Source organism: Drosophila novamexicana, unplaced genomic scaffold, assembly GCF_003285875.2.
Source record: "Drosophila novamexicana strain 15010-1031.04,08,12 unplaced genomic scaffold, DnovRS2.1 tig00000008-arrow-pilon, whole genome shotgun sequence".
NCBI lineage: Eukaryota > Metazoa > Arthropoda > Insecta > Diptera > Drosophilidae > Drosophila > Drosophila novamexicana.
The window spans coordinates 2,043,646-2,058,660 of NW_020824765.1; the positions used below are offsets into that span (position 1 = coordinate 2,043,646).

General features: G+C 39.0%; 1 protein-coding gene and 1 long non-coding RNA gene across 4 annotated transcripts in view; one reads left to right on the top strand and one right to left on the bottom strand.

Moving 5' to 3' along the window:
* Positions 1 to 241: 241 nt before the first annotated feature.
* LOC115764272 (PH domain-containing protein DDB_G0275795) lies at positions 242 to 11,014 on the bottom strand. Of its 3 annotated transcripts, none has more exons than XM_030707201.1 (4): positions 10,899 to 11,014; positions 9,444 to 10,849; positions 8,736 to 9,379; positions 242 to 300 (listed from the first exon to the last, which is right to left on the bottom strand). In XM_030707201.1, exons 2-3 carry the CDS (start codon positions 10,758 to 10,760, stop codon positions 8,738 to 8,740), a joined length of 1,959 nt encoding a protein of 652 aa, XP_030563061.1. In that variant the 5' UTR covers positions 10,761 to 10,849; positions 10,899 to 11,014; the 3' UTR covers positions 242 to 300; positions 8,736 to 8,737. The 3 variants fall into 3 exon arrangements, with proteins under 3 accessions (XP_030563061.1, XP_030563070.1, XP_030563078.1); XM_030707218.1 differs by lacking the exon at positions 242 to 300 and adding an exon at positions 8,103 to 8,651; XM_030707210.1 differs by having other exon boundaries at positions 9,444 to 10,910.
* A 2,086-nt stretch (positions 11,015 to 13,100) lies between these two features.
* The window catches only part of LOC115764803, a 39,546-nt gene continuing 37,631 nt past the window's right edge, over positions 13,101 to 15,015 (top strand). The window contains exon 1 of the long non-coding RNA XR_004018045.1: positions 13,101 to 13,499. This is a non-coding gene — a long non-coding RNA (uncharacterized LOC115764803). The remainder of the gene's footprint in view (positions 13,500 to 15,015) is intronic.

A 15,015-nucleotide genomic window follows, 5' to 3' on the forward strand; every position in this document is an offset into this window, starting at 1 on the left:
ATCGATTATGTATATATTTAAGTAATATATGCCTATATAATAATTAGGCTGAAAAATACTTTAACATCCTTACAGCTAAAACTAGCTCAAATAGTTAGCGCATATAGTTAATTAGTTAATCTTAGTCTCTAATTTGGTAAGCTCCTAGCTTAAAGAAAACCACGAAGACTTCAAAAAAAAAAAAACGATGTTGCCCCTGAACCTTCAGGCAGATTGAGTTAATTGTGTCTGTATCTGTTGTTTGGCTTTTGTTTTAATGATTTATTGTGAGAAACAACTTCGGAGTGGAGCATGTATTATCTGAAATAACAAACAAAACAACAACAAACGAACATTTTAATTTTAGCTTAATACACAACACTTTTGAAGCACACAAACTAATTATAAAAACGCAGAAATGTAAAACCCACTTGTTTTAATTTTATTAGCTATGGCATTAAGCACAAAGAATTAACACAGTTTTCTCCCCCTTCTGGGGCGTGGCAAGCTCTAACAGCAAAAACAATGCAAGGTCGTACGCTGCACTTGACACCAGAAACGGAACAAATCAAATTGGAGAAAGAGCAGCTGGCATTGTTATATCATTAAGGTTTTTATTATGTGAGCATAACTCTTCAAATAAAGTGATTAGCAGGTTTAAAGGGCAGACAAGAGAGTCAAGGTTATTCCGCAGTTACCTGATATTAGGCATAGAACAAGGGGTAAGTGTGGCTATTGACATGTCAACTGATTGTTGTTCTATTTATTATATATTAAAACAATTCAGTATGAAAGTTGGCCTAGATATGATTGTGAGATTCTCTTAGCAGGTCAACTGGCTCCAACAGGGAAACCCTCAATAAAGCTAAACCCTCAATCATGACTATTAGTTGAAGCAGACTATACTCTAACCACAATCATCATCTAACAATTGCTGTGCAATTGCAATCATAGCCTGGACAAGTAATTGCTGTTCCACTAACCTCTAACCCGCAGGCAACAGTAACAATAACAATAACCACATGCGGCCCGTGCCAACAAACAAATACATGCATTGTACTTAAACAAATATATTAAACCGACAAACAGCGAAAACTGGAAATAAGATAATAAATAAAGGCTGGTCACGCCACGCCCGCACAATTCGCTGGACATGCTAAAAAGATGTTGCCGTGGAAATTGCTGCTTTTTGGAAGGCGGACAAGCACCTGGACAGGGGTGAGCAAAAGGTAGGGGGAGGGGGGGCGTGTGCATGTAAGAAATCTACATAAGTTGTGGCATGTGGCATGGAGAGTATGCCTAATAACTCCTTCACTTAATCTACCATGAGTTTTCTATTATAACTTGGGAAATATATTGCAAATTTTATACTTTTAAATAGACTTAAATGCATACTGATAACCTTAACCTTTTGACTAGGTAAACATCAACTAAAAAGAGTTCTTGGCCAAAGAAACTTTCTCTCTGCAAGTGTATTTCGGCTTCGGTGTGCTACGCTAAATATTTAACTGGCTTGTAACTGTGTTTCATTCAGCAAACCAGGCTACCTACGCGACCGAGATATACTACAACAACAACAACAACAGCTGCAACATCTCAAATGCGTTGCTGTTTTTGGTAATAAACGAAGCGTTAAACAAATTGCATTACAGCAACTACTACAACAACAACTACAACAACTACACAAGATTGTGTCTTGTTTTGTTGTATGCAAAGCGTCATAAATGAGGCCGCCTTGGGCGTAATTACATCAACTATCAAATATGGTCAAAAGAGCGAAAAATTATCACATAAGCTGCCGCTGTTGTTGTTGTTGTAATATTACCTGAACCGACACTGACAACAACACGCAACAGCAAAGGGAAATGCCAGGCAAAAATTAAATGCAAATTATTGCCGAAAATGTGGTTGGGATAATTTCGAAAGATATTTGGACAACGGCATAAATTTAAAAATTGATATTTAACTGAACGTTAAGAATGCTAAAAAGGCCCTGAATTGGGATTTAGAATCTTGTTATCCATTTGTAGCATAGAAATGCAAAAGAACTATAACAAACCAGCAAAAACTTGCTCAATGCGGTAAATTATAGTTAAGCCAACACATAAATCAAATGAGCCCCAGCCCAGGCAAATCAAAAACAAGTAAGAGGTTCTAGTCGGGAGCTCCCGACTAGGGGATACCCTGAACCCTCTTCTTCAAATGCGTGAAATTCGGATAAGATATGGCCGAGATATGGAAGTGGTAATTTTTGACCCATGTCTATATACGAATCTTGGGGTAAGATTTGGACATGAATTTCGACTAAAAAATCGCTGTTCATATTTGAATGCCACATTAATCTAGAGGGAAAACCATGAAGAAAACGCCAAACTTCGTGAAAATCGGATGAGATTTGACCGAGTTATGGGGGTGGTAAATTTTGACCCATGTCTATATACGAATCTTGGGGTAAGATTTGGACATGAATTTCGACCAAACCCGGTGTCGAGATTTGAATGCCACATTAATCTAGAGGGAAAACCATTAAGAAAAATCCAAACTTCGTGAAAATCGGATAAGATTTGACCGAGATATGGAGGTGGTAAATTTTGACCCATGTCTATATACGAATCTTGGGGTAAGATTTGGACATGAATTTCGACCAAAAAATCGGTGTCGAGATTTAAATGCCAGATTAATCTAGAGGGAAAACCATGAAGAGAAAGCCAAACTTCGTGAAAATCGGATAAGATTTGACCGAGTTATGGGGGTGGTAAATTTTGACCCATGTCTATATACGAATCTTGGGGTAAGATTTGGACATGAATTTCGACCAAAAAATCGGTGTCGAGATTTAAATGCCAGATTAATCTAGAGGGAAAACCATGAAGAAAAAGCCAAACTTCGTGAAAATCTGATAAGATTTGACCGAGATATGGAGGTGGTAAATTTTGACCCATGTCTATATACGAATCTTGGGGTAAGATTTGGACATGAATTTCGACCAAAAAATCGGTGTCGAGATTTAAATGCCAGATTAATCTAGAGGGAAAACCATGAAGAAAAAGCCAAACTTCGTGAAAATCGGATGAGATTTGACCGAGTTATGGGGGTGGTAAATTTTGACCCATGTCTATATCCGAATCTTGGGGTAAGATTTGGACATGAATTTCGAACAAAAAATCGGTGTCGAGATTTGAATGCCACATTAATCTAGAGGGAAAACCACGAAGAGAAAGCCAAACTTCGTGAAAATCGGATAAGATTTGACCGAGATATGGGGGTGGTAATTTTTGACCCATGTCTATATACGAATCTTGGGGTAAGATTTGGACATGAATTTCGACCAAAAAATCGGTGTCGAGATTTGAATGCCAGATAAATCTAGAGGGAAAACCATGAAGAAAAAGCCAAACTTCGTGAAAATCGGATGAGATTTGACCGAGTTATGGGGGTGGTACATTTTGACCCATGTCTATATACGAATCTTGGGGTAAGATTTGGACATGAATTTCGACTAAAAAATCGGTGTTCAGATTTGAATGCCAGATTATTCTAGAGGGAAGCCCATGAAGAAAAAGCCAAACTTCGTGAAAATCGGATAAGATTTGACCGAGATATGGAGGTGGTAAATTTTGACCCATGTCTATATACGAATCTTGGGGTAAGATTTGGACATGAATTTCGACCAAAAAATCGGTGTCGAGATTTAAATGCCAGATTAATCTAGAGGGAAAACCATGAAGAAAAAGCCAAACTTCGTGAAAATCGGATGAGATTTGACCGAGATATGGGGGTGGTAATTTTTGACCCATGTCTATATACGAATCTTGGGGTAAGATTTGGACATGAATTTCGACCAAAAAATCGGTGTCGAGATTTGAATGCCACATTAATCTAGAGGGAAAACCATGAAGAAAACGCCAAACTTCGTGAAAATCGGATGAGATTTGACCGAGTTATGGGGGTGATACATTTTAACCCATGTCTATATACGAATCTTGGGGTAAGATTTGGACATGAATTTCGACCAAAAAATCGGTGCCGAGATTAAAATGCCAGATTAATCTAGAGGGAAAACCATGAAGAAAAATCCAAACTTCGTGAAAATCGGATGAGATTTGACCGAGTTATGGGGGTGGTAAATTTTGACCCATGTCTATATACGAATCTTGGGGTAAGATTTGGACATGAATTTCGACCAAAAAATCGGTGCCGAGATTAAAATGCCAGATTAATCTAGAGGGAAAACCATGAAGAAAAATCCAAACTTCGTGAAAATCGGATAAGATTTGACCGAGATATGGAGGTGGTAAATTTTGACCCATGTCTATATACGAATCTTGGGGTAAGATTTGGACATGAATTTCGACCAAAAAATCGGTGTCGAGATTTAAATGCCAGATTAATCTAGAGGGAAAACCATGAAGAAAAAGCCAAACTTCGTGAAAATCGGATGAGATTTGACCGAGTTATGGGGGTGGTAAATTTTGACCCATGTCTATATACGAATCTTGGGGTATGATTTGGACATGAATTTCGACCAAAAAATCGGTGTCGAGATTTGAATGCCACATTAATCTAGAGGGAAAACCATGAAGAGAAAGCCAAACTTCGTGAAAATCGGATAAGATTTGACCGAGATATGGGGGTGGTAATTTTTGACCCATGTCTATATACGAATCTTGGGGTAAGATTTGGACATGAATTTCGACCAAAAAATCGGTGACGAGATTTAAATGCCAGATTAATCTAGAGGGAAAACCATGAAGAAAAAGCCAAACTTCGTGAAAATCGGATGAGATTTGACCGAGTTATGGGGGTGGTAAATTTTGACCCATGTCTATATACGAATCTTGGGGTAAGATTTGGTTATGAATTTCGACCAAAAAATCGGTGTCGAGATTTGAATGCCACATTAATCTAGAGGGAAAACCATTAAGAAAAATCCAAACTTCGTGAAAATCTGATAAGATTTGACCGAGATATGGAGGTGGTAAATTTTGACCCATGTCTATATACGAATCTTGGGGTAAGATTTGGACATGAATTTCGACCAAAAAATCGGTGTCGAGATTTAAATGCCAGATTAATCTAGAGGGAAAACCATGAAGAAAAAGCCAAACTTCGTGAAAATCGGATGAGATTTGACCGAGTTATGGGGGTGGTAAATTTTGACCCATGTCTATATACGAATCTTGGGGTAAGATTTGGACATGAATTTCGAACAAAAAATCGGTGTCGAGATTTGAATGCCACATTAATCTAGAGGGAAAACCATGAAGAGAAAGCCAAACTTCGTGAAAATCGGATAAGATTTGACCGAGATATGGGGGTGGTAATTTTTGACCCATGTCTATATACGAATCTTGGGGTAAGATTTGGACATGAATTTCGACCAAAAAATCGGTGTCGAGATTTGAATGCCAGATTAATCTAGAGGGAAAACCATGAAGAAAACGCCAAACTTCGTGAAAATCGGATGAGATTTGACCGAGTTATGGGGGTGGTAAATTTTAACCCATGTCTATATACGAATCTTGGGGTAAGATTTGGACATGAATTTCGACCAAAAAATCGGTGTCGAGATTTGAATGCCAGATAAATCTAGAGGGAAAACCATGAAGAAAAAGCCAAACTTCGTGAAAATCGGATAAGATTTGACCGAGATATGGGGGTGGTAATTTTTGACCCATGTCTATATACGAATCTTGGGGTAAGATTTGGACATGAATTTCGACCAAAAAATCGGTGTCGAGATTTGAATGCCACATTAATCTAGAGGGAAAACCATGAAGAAAACGCCAAACTTCGTGAAAATCGGATGAGATTTGACCGAGTTATGGGGGTGATACATTTTAACCCATGTCTATATACGAATCTTGGGGTAAGATTTGGACATGAATTTCGACCAAAAAATCGGTGCCGAGATTAAAATGCCAGATTAATCTAGAGGGAAAACCATGAAGAAAAATCCAAACTTCGTGAAAATCGGATGAGATTTGACCGAGATATGGAGGTGGTAAATTTTGACCCATGTCTATATACGAATCTTGGGGTAAGATTTGGACATGAATTTCGACTAAAAAATCGCTGTTCATATTTGAATGCCACATTAATCTAGAGGGAAAACCATGAAGAAAAATCCTATATCATATATATATTCTATTTTAGAAGCTATATGTCAAGTTTGGTGACTCTAGTTCTTATTATTTACCAAAATTGCCCAAAAAACAGGATATCGATATCGATTTGTATCGATTGCTTGGAAACGGAGTAAGTTATCGATTATCGGAAACAAACTCGATCTGCGCGGAAGCTGGGAGCATCTACATCTAAAATTTCAAGTCTCTAGCTCTTATAGGTTCTGAGATCCTTGAGTTCATACATACGGACGGACGGACGGACGGACGGACAGACAGACGGACATAGCTAGATCGACTCAGCTATTTATGCTGATCAAGAATATATATACTTTATGCGGTCGGAGTTGCTTCCTTCTGCCTGTTACATACATTTGGCTTTCGCACAAATACAATATACCCTTATACCCATTTTTAATGGGTTCAGGGTATAATAAGTTGAAATCGGGCTTGAAGTCAAGACAGCAAAGAGCCAAACTAACAACTGCACAGCAATAATAATAATAATAATAGAGCACCGCGATAGATATCTATGTAACGAGCGCGCCTTACAAAGAGAAAATTGATTAAATTATAGACAAGAATTGAAATCCAAACACACAATACGACAATTGCTTAGCCAAAAACTAATTGCAAAAATGGTTTTGCAGAAATTAACGAATCTACATTCCATCGGAAAGGGACAGGAAACAATTTAAACTGTGTAAACTATTTAGAGGTCAGTCGGGAGTACATACTTTATATTGTTGTCCATGAGCTGCCTTTTCTCTCTTACACATACTTGTCTTCCAGACAAGTCTGATAATAAATCTAAGCATATGAGTTAATTAAGCTAAGATTGAACTTGACTGTGTTTAGGGCTTTACATTTAAATAGCTTAAAGCGCCCAATTTACAAGATTAACTAATTTAATTACTCTGGCACAGACTTTATGAACATTAAGAGTCTAACTGCCAAAAGTTTTTCTTGAAACCTTTAACGCCAAATATGGCCATACGCAATTACATGGCCGTCATAAATTTGTAAATTTGTACAAAAAGCATTCACAGAAGAGCTTTAGCTAAAAGTCCCCTAACGATCGCGACTTGATAAATTCAGGTAACTTGGCAAATTGCTCAAAAATGCAATCAGCCAGCCAGCCAGCCCGCAAAGAGCTGGCAAATGGCATTGAAATTGCACAACAACAGCAATAAATGGACACATTAGCCGAGCCAGTAGCAAAACTGTCAGCCACTCATTGAGCCACTCACTCAAGTGGCACCACCACCAAGTGCCATGTGCCGATGAGGCGTGCCTCTTGGGCTGGTCCAACGCGCCGACGAAGGTTAGCCGCAACACAGTCGGGCTGGGTACATCGATAGCTTTGCGCTGAAACACAATTTGGTTGCCATTTTTGTGCTGTTTGCTGGCCAGTTGAATGAACTGAACGCCCACAGCTTGCGTCTGGCCAGACGAGCGTGTCACGGATAGATACATATAAGTCGGAGCCAGCTCTCTAAGCCGCAGAGTTCAAAGCAAAGGCGTCGGATTTATTGTTGTTGTTGTCGCCAGTTGTCAACAGATGATAGCGATAAGCGGGCAACAAGCAAGACCTAGACAGAAGTCTGGAGCCTCATAACTTGCACGTTGATCTTCAGCGTAAGATCTGCGTTTGAAGTGGAAACACAATTTTTGAATATTTTCGATTAGACGAACAGTTAACACTCTGCTTTGCGGGTAGGTAATAGAAGGAGTGAAAAGTGTGAGTTATAATTTCAAATAAATCAAATCAGTAAAAACATTGCCTCGCAAGGAATTGCTCCAACTCAATAACAATCACAGCTGAAAACATATTGAAAGAAGATTTCTCCACGCTGAAGACTAGAAACCCTTGCAAACTCTGGCTTTGAATTCGTTTTTACAATATACACATTATTTTACATATATATATATATTTTTAGCTGATTCCTTAAAATAACTATACATAGAATGATCAACAATGATCTGATCGAAATGTACACACTTATTGCGGCTGAGATAAAAATGTATTACCCTCCACATGGGTATAAAAAGAAGCAAGTATCAATGCAGCAACAGTTTGATTTTAAAACTCAAGAACTTGTACGTATATTGGCCATTAAAGTTACATGTTCAAGGCTGACAAACTAAGCCAGCCATTACGATTACCCTCAATCAATGTGAGTGTATTAAAGTTGTCATAAGTTCTTTCGCGATACTGACTCACCACGCAGAGCACAGCACAGCACAGCACATATATAATTTACAATTCGCTGGTAATTCCAGCGCAATTTGTCATATGGCTGGGCTGGCGTTATCAATGATTTATAAAGATGCTCGGTTAAGTCTTACACAGGTGCATGAGAACGAAAGATGGCTACGCGAAGAAGCCATGAAATGCTAGCGAGTATCGGCAGTGGATGCCAAGTTACCAAGTTGCCGTCAGAGCGGATGTCGGCGCTTTTTGGCGGCAAATTTGTCTTGACCCAAACGCGGGCAACATTTTCATGGCTCATGGCAATGCGAGCGTCGAACTGTAAAGTTATGAAGCTGCGCCAAAACGGAAGCGCGTGTTTAAGGTTATGGGCACAGGGCCAAGATATAAGCGGGAAAACGACAGCAATAGAAACTCACCATCAATCTAGCGGACTTCGTAGCTGAAGTTTCTCAAAGTATTCGATTACAATGTGCGGGTACAGCTCAATGACACCGCTAAGCAACACCGCATCGACTACTGAGACAGCCTTCCATTTGACCACTAGATATGTCTCGCCCCTCATTTTGAAGGACTTGAGGATTTTCTCCAACGCCAGGCCCCGTTCGATGCCTTGCGGACGTGCGGGCAACTGCAGCGAATCATCCCAGTTGCCCACCTGGCTGATATGGCTGGTGGCACTACCGGCGCGCGTAGTGCTGGCACTGCTGCCGCTGCTGCCTCCGACACTGCTGACAGAGCTTGGCTCCGGCGTTTTGGGCGTACTCGGCAGTTGGCAGCTTGCTTTCGGACTGAGTGGCTTGGGTAGCTGAGTGCTATGCAAGGGCTCAGCAGCGGGCGCCAATGTTTCCTTGTTGATAGGAGATGATTTCGATAGGTTTTGTTGAGCAATTTCAGCGCGTATCCGGCTTTTGTCTGTGCTTGCGCATTGCTTTGGAGAATTCTCCAAGCGGGACAATGTATTAACGTTCTTAAAGCGGCCGTTGCCGGTCGGTCGGTTATTGCTCCGACTCCGGCCTCTGTCCAGGCTCATTCGCCGGTTCATCGACGATCCACTATGTATCTGTGAGAATACGGCCCATTAAACAATCGGGTCCTTTAACAGTACCAAACACCCAACTACTTACTTGCTCCATGGTCTCTTCAACGGAATTCACATGCATGGTCATGCGGCGTCGCGATTTTGGGGTTTCTGGCGAAATGGCTGCGGTTTTGAGCCATTGCTCTTTTATCTTATTGGGAACTGCCAGTAGTTTAGGTATTTTGGGTTGAGTTGGCGTTGGTTGTGTTTCTGGCCTAGCTGTTGGCTGTTTCTCTGGCTTTACTGTTGCCACCTGGTTTCCACTTTTTTCAGAAGCTTTGGCTTTGCTTTCATGCCACCTGCGCGCCTGCTCCTTAAGAGTTTCTATTGAACTTTTGACATAGCCACTGTTTGCGTTAACCTCCCGACGCTCCATGGTACTCGTTTGTCCCGTAGCAGGTTGTTCCGCTTCATCATCAGTATCATCTTCACTGCTCAGGTTGAGCTTGTGCGCAAAATCAAGATTTATGAAAAACGGATTGCTTTTAGGAACCGGGGGCTGCACTGACGTCCGTTTTCTCTGTTCGCCCCTTTTGCTATTAGTGCTGCTGTTACTGCTGCTGCCGCTTCCACTGCTACTACTACTGCTATCACTATCGGAGGCACTGCTACTGTCGCTGCTTAGATTAAGCTCCTCACAGAGCTTTGGGCTTGCTTTGGGCGTAGGCAGTGGCAGTGGCAGTGGCAGTTGTAGTTCCGGCGCTTGTTGTTCCTGCAGTTGTTGTTTCTGGGGCGTTATTTTCTTCTGCGGCATTTTCTTCTCCTGTATTCCCGCCTGCAGCTGTTGCTCCTGCGGCAGCTTCTCCTCCTGCAATTGTTGTTCTTGCAACTGTTCCTCCAGTTGCGGCTGATCGCTTTCTTCTTCTTGCTTTACGTCGGCCAAGTCGATCATTGGCAAAGGCATTTGGATGAGCTGGGGACGCGCATTTATTGAAGCAGCAGGACTTGCTGCGGAGGGACTGTTCTCTTCAACATAAAGTGAGCTACTACTTGGACTCGCATCATTCAGAGCGGTAAGTCCCATGGATGCGTCTGTTTTGCACCTGGCCCGTTTACATTGCTCAGCAAATAAATCGGCCTCAAAGTCAGCTAGCATTCGCATACAATCGCCGGTTAGGTTCTCGATGGGCTCCCACGTACATTCTTCCATTGAATAACCCTGCCATTTTAATAATAGCTGAGCTCGCCCATTTACGTAGCGCTTCTTCAAAATTTTCTCAACATAGTGAGTCCCGTCCGCTCTTCTTCTTTTGGGCTTTTTAGCGGCACCGACAGACGTTGGAGCACGCGCGGGCGAACCACTTGACTTCCTTTTGCCAGAGCTTGACGACGACGACGAGTTTTGGCGATTGCCCTCGGACATTTTGAAAAGAATTTAAAACTGGAGCAAAGATTATGCACTTTAAGTGCATAAAGCGCGGGTAAATAAGAACCAACTAAATACGGCAATAACTGCAACGAATACGGGTCAAATAAAATAAACAAATTATGTACTTGTTACCTCCAGATGCTGTAGGCCGTACAGAAAATACACTATATATTTTGAACACGTGACCGGGAATACAAATTCACTAGTAAAAATTTCACAACAACTTGCAGCTCGCAACTCACTCGCCAAAAGAAAAAGCGCAGTAACAGGATCTAGTGTTGCCAGACTTTGAAAACCTAGCAATATCGATTACAGACAAAACGCTTTTGCTTCGATAGTTTTTGTTCTCCCACTTGTAGCTCATTGTTATTAAATACGCCAAAAAAAAATTAAACTGAAATTAAACTAAAATCAACTATATGTGCATTTAACATTTTTTTTGCAAAATTCAGACACTTTTTTCAGTATTTTCTTTATTTTTTTTATAAAAGTAACAAGTACTGCTGCCTTGTGCACCTGTTAAGTATTTATACCCTGTACTCATTCAACAAAGGGTTGTATCATTTTATGTAACATGTATAAAATATTCATACATATTTTTGATCAGCGTCAACAACTGAGTTTTTCTTATGATAAAATTAGTCAATTTTAATGGTTATAAAATCTAGAAAGAGAATATTTGGCATATTATTCCACACATTAGTTTTGATCAGAGTTTGAATGTCTTCGATGTGGGTGTGGATTAAGATGAATAGGAAATGTATTTTCACCTTCCAAAAACGGGCATATCTATATTGCTTTCAGATTTCAGGCTTAGACCTGTTAATAGGGTATCTTTCAGTCAGACAATCTGTTTGATTAATTTTGACATTAAACCCGTTTTTCGTGCTCCTTTTAGAGCGCAAAACTGCAAAAGCAAATTTAGTTTAGTATAGCGGAAATATTGTGCACTGTGAAATGTAAGTATTTTAATTGGCCATTCGCAAAAATGCCAGCCCGTTGAGTTTTTAGGTACACAACATTTTTTTGGGCTGAAAATCGCAGTGGATAGATTTTAATGTAATGCTATGATGCGGGTATCAAGTTTAGTTTTACATATGCATTGTCAATGGAATGTGTTTCTCATCATTATCGTACAGAAACTGCCAATTTAAGAAAAAAAATAAAAATAAAAAGTAAAAAAAGTAAAGCAAAAGAAAATAAGCTACCAATTACTCATAGATGTGAAGTCTTCAGAAATGCGTGTACTTGCTTGTATTCATATTGCCCAGGCCAATGAGCAAGGTATTCGTCACATTCGGACGAGTACTCGACTTGTTTATCAAGCCGAGAGCTTATGTGTGACAGTTTGAAGAAAATCAGTCGAGCTCGAGAGGCAGACACTCGGTTAACTTGTGGGGCAACTTGAACATTTCTTTCACTTTTGTACATTGTGCAGCATATCTCTATCTGTCTCTATCTATTTAATTCGATAAAATTAACAACTTGATACATGGCTGGAAGAGAAAAGTGAAATGGCGCACAGTTGAGTGCTGCAAGGGTAAGCTCAAGGGTTTTCAAAGTCAGCACACGAGCGATTCGCTTTCGTTTTCATTATTGTTACAAAATATCAGCTCTCTATGGACAATTTGGTTGGACAATACATTCGTGCATACTTGTGTACATATTTAGTGTTTTAATTTGCATAGTTGTCGGCAAAAAATGCGCCCAGAAACTTGTTTTTTATACGACAACAACACGCGCGACTAGATGTCTGTATATGAAATGAATGTAGATTTCCAAGAGTTGTATTTCTTGATTTCGAATTAATGAGTATCTATGCACACATATATGAAAACGCACATATGGATTTATTCAGTGGAGATCATCAGCTCTTCATTAGTTAGTTAATTTCATTAACGTGTTTTTTGTTGGACAACCTCACCAAAGCACGGTTTTTATTTTACTGAAATTCATTTGGCTTCTACGCTGTTTGATTTTTTCGTTTTGGTATTGGATTTTATGATGGTAGAAAGGTGTTGTCATCTTCAGTTTTGACCCATGGGTGTTACATAAGAAATTGTATTTACATTTCTGACAGTTTGTTAGCTTTGCTTTGTTTTCAATTGATTTAATATGGTTATAATCAGTTTTTCAATATATAGATTTATGTAATGAGCATATACTAACAGAGAGTATATGATTACTTTTAATATTTTATGTAATAAAATTAACAGTTTATTAACCCATTGAAACTTTCCTCTCGCACTATATTCGAATCTCAACAGGAACGGAAAATATGTTCGATATTTCTAATCGATATTGATTGCACATCGATTAATTGTAAACAGTTTACAACACCGGATTTCTGGCGCCTAGGTGGCATCCCTAAGAAAAGTATACAAAGAAAAAGGGAGACAAAATTACGACAAGTGCAGACAAACACTCAAGCAAACAGTTAAGTCTCGTTGTGAGCGGGAAACGTTAAAAGTGCGTGAGTTGGTGCAGTTGCTTGTGTATTTTTATATATACATAAGTTTATTTGCACATTCTGTGATTCGGCATAAGAACTTCTATATACTGCATTCGAATTTAACCGTTAAGATAAGACGCTTGCACCCAGGGTGACAATGATTTTATTGACACATTGACATTATAACACACTTAAAAAGCGAAGTCATCTTATTACAACAATCGTAAAAGGTTGCCGAAAAAGTGCGAATCAACAGTAACTTGCAAGGGGCAAATATTTAGGTAAGTCAGTATTTACATACACATGCATACGTACACATAATTACGTAAATACACAAATACATATGTATGTATGTATGTATGGTACGAAGTGTGTATTTTAGTATTTAGTATTTATTTAAAGCTGGGCTTAACATAAGTTTGACAGCTGTTGTTGTCTCTGTATAAATAAACATGGCTCCGAAAATTGAAAATTCTGCTAAACTGTGAACAGTTAAACGTCAACTACGGAAGTACGTGTTGTATTTTTATTTGGGTTTATTATTGGTTATTTTCTTTCCGTTTTTCAACTTCTTCGTGACAAATGTCGGCAATTCTTTTCGTTTAACCTTTTAATTTTGATCACGCATTTATTGTGTCATATCGTCTGCTTCTTCTTCTTGAGGCTGTTCACTAAGCAGACCTCGACTAAGTTCCGGCTCCGGCTGGCAGAGGCCTGTAAAGATCTCTTGGCAGCATCGAGATAAATTAGCATGAAATGAATCAGCGGCAGAGGTTTCTGTTTCTGTATTCTGCTTTGCTTTGAATAAAACAATTATCGTAGCCAAGATAACACCAAAAACAAAAATAAAAATAAGATAACAGCAACAACAACAACAACAATTGCGACAAAATTATGACTAAAAGCGCCGGGAGTTTCGAAAATGTAATTTGAATTTTTGTATACCTACCTACTACTTGTTATGTGGTTTGTACGAAAATATAATAAAAACCATATGTAAAACGTAAAACTCACTCACCTTGTGCTATGCTGCTGCTGACACAGCAGAAGACGATGAAGAAGCTGAGCAGGCTGCTCCACAGTTGCGTTCGCGTTCGCGTCGACTGCGACTGCGACGTCGACAGCGACAGCGACGCCCGCTTCGGTTTGACAGGCATTTTTGGGCTTACGAGTTATCCAAAAGGCTTTTGTTTATTAATTTTGTGTGTGCCTGCTTGTAATTTTTGTACTTTTGCGTAGTATTTAGCATTCGATTTGTAAATTATTAGCAATTCATTTGTTAGCTCAGTATTTGCATTTTGTTTTTTAATTACCACAAATGCCGCTTAGAGCACATTTAACCAAATTTTAAGAGCTACAGGTTTAACTGGTTTTTTTTTTTATATATTTTTGCTGTGTATTTAAAAGATATTGATGAGTTACCGTTATAAAGTAATTTATAAATATTATGATTTCATTTTGAAGTCAAAAATTAACGAAAGGTTCAAGGCTTTTTAGAGAATTTGCGGATAACATAAAAATTTGGAACGATTCATTTATAAAAACTGTTAAAATTTAAAAAGGTTTCTTTATAGAAATTTTATTTTTCTTCATATGTTTGTTGCGGACTTTGCCTTTCAAGACTTTTGTACAGAAAAAGTGGCTGTCAAATTTTCACCTGTTGCTTGGAATCTGTGCAAAATGTTGGCAACCCTGACCTTGAGTTATGATATATATTCTGAAGATTCATTCATTTAGAATCATTAATGCAATTTGAGCATTTTTTTGTTGTTTATTTTTCTTTTGCTGTCATTTCTA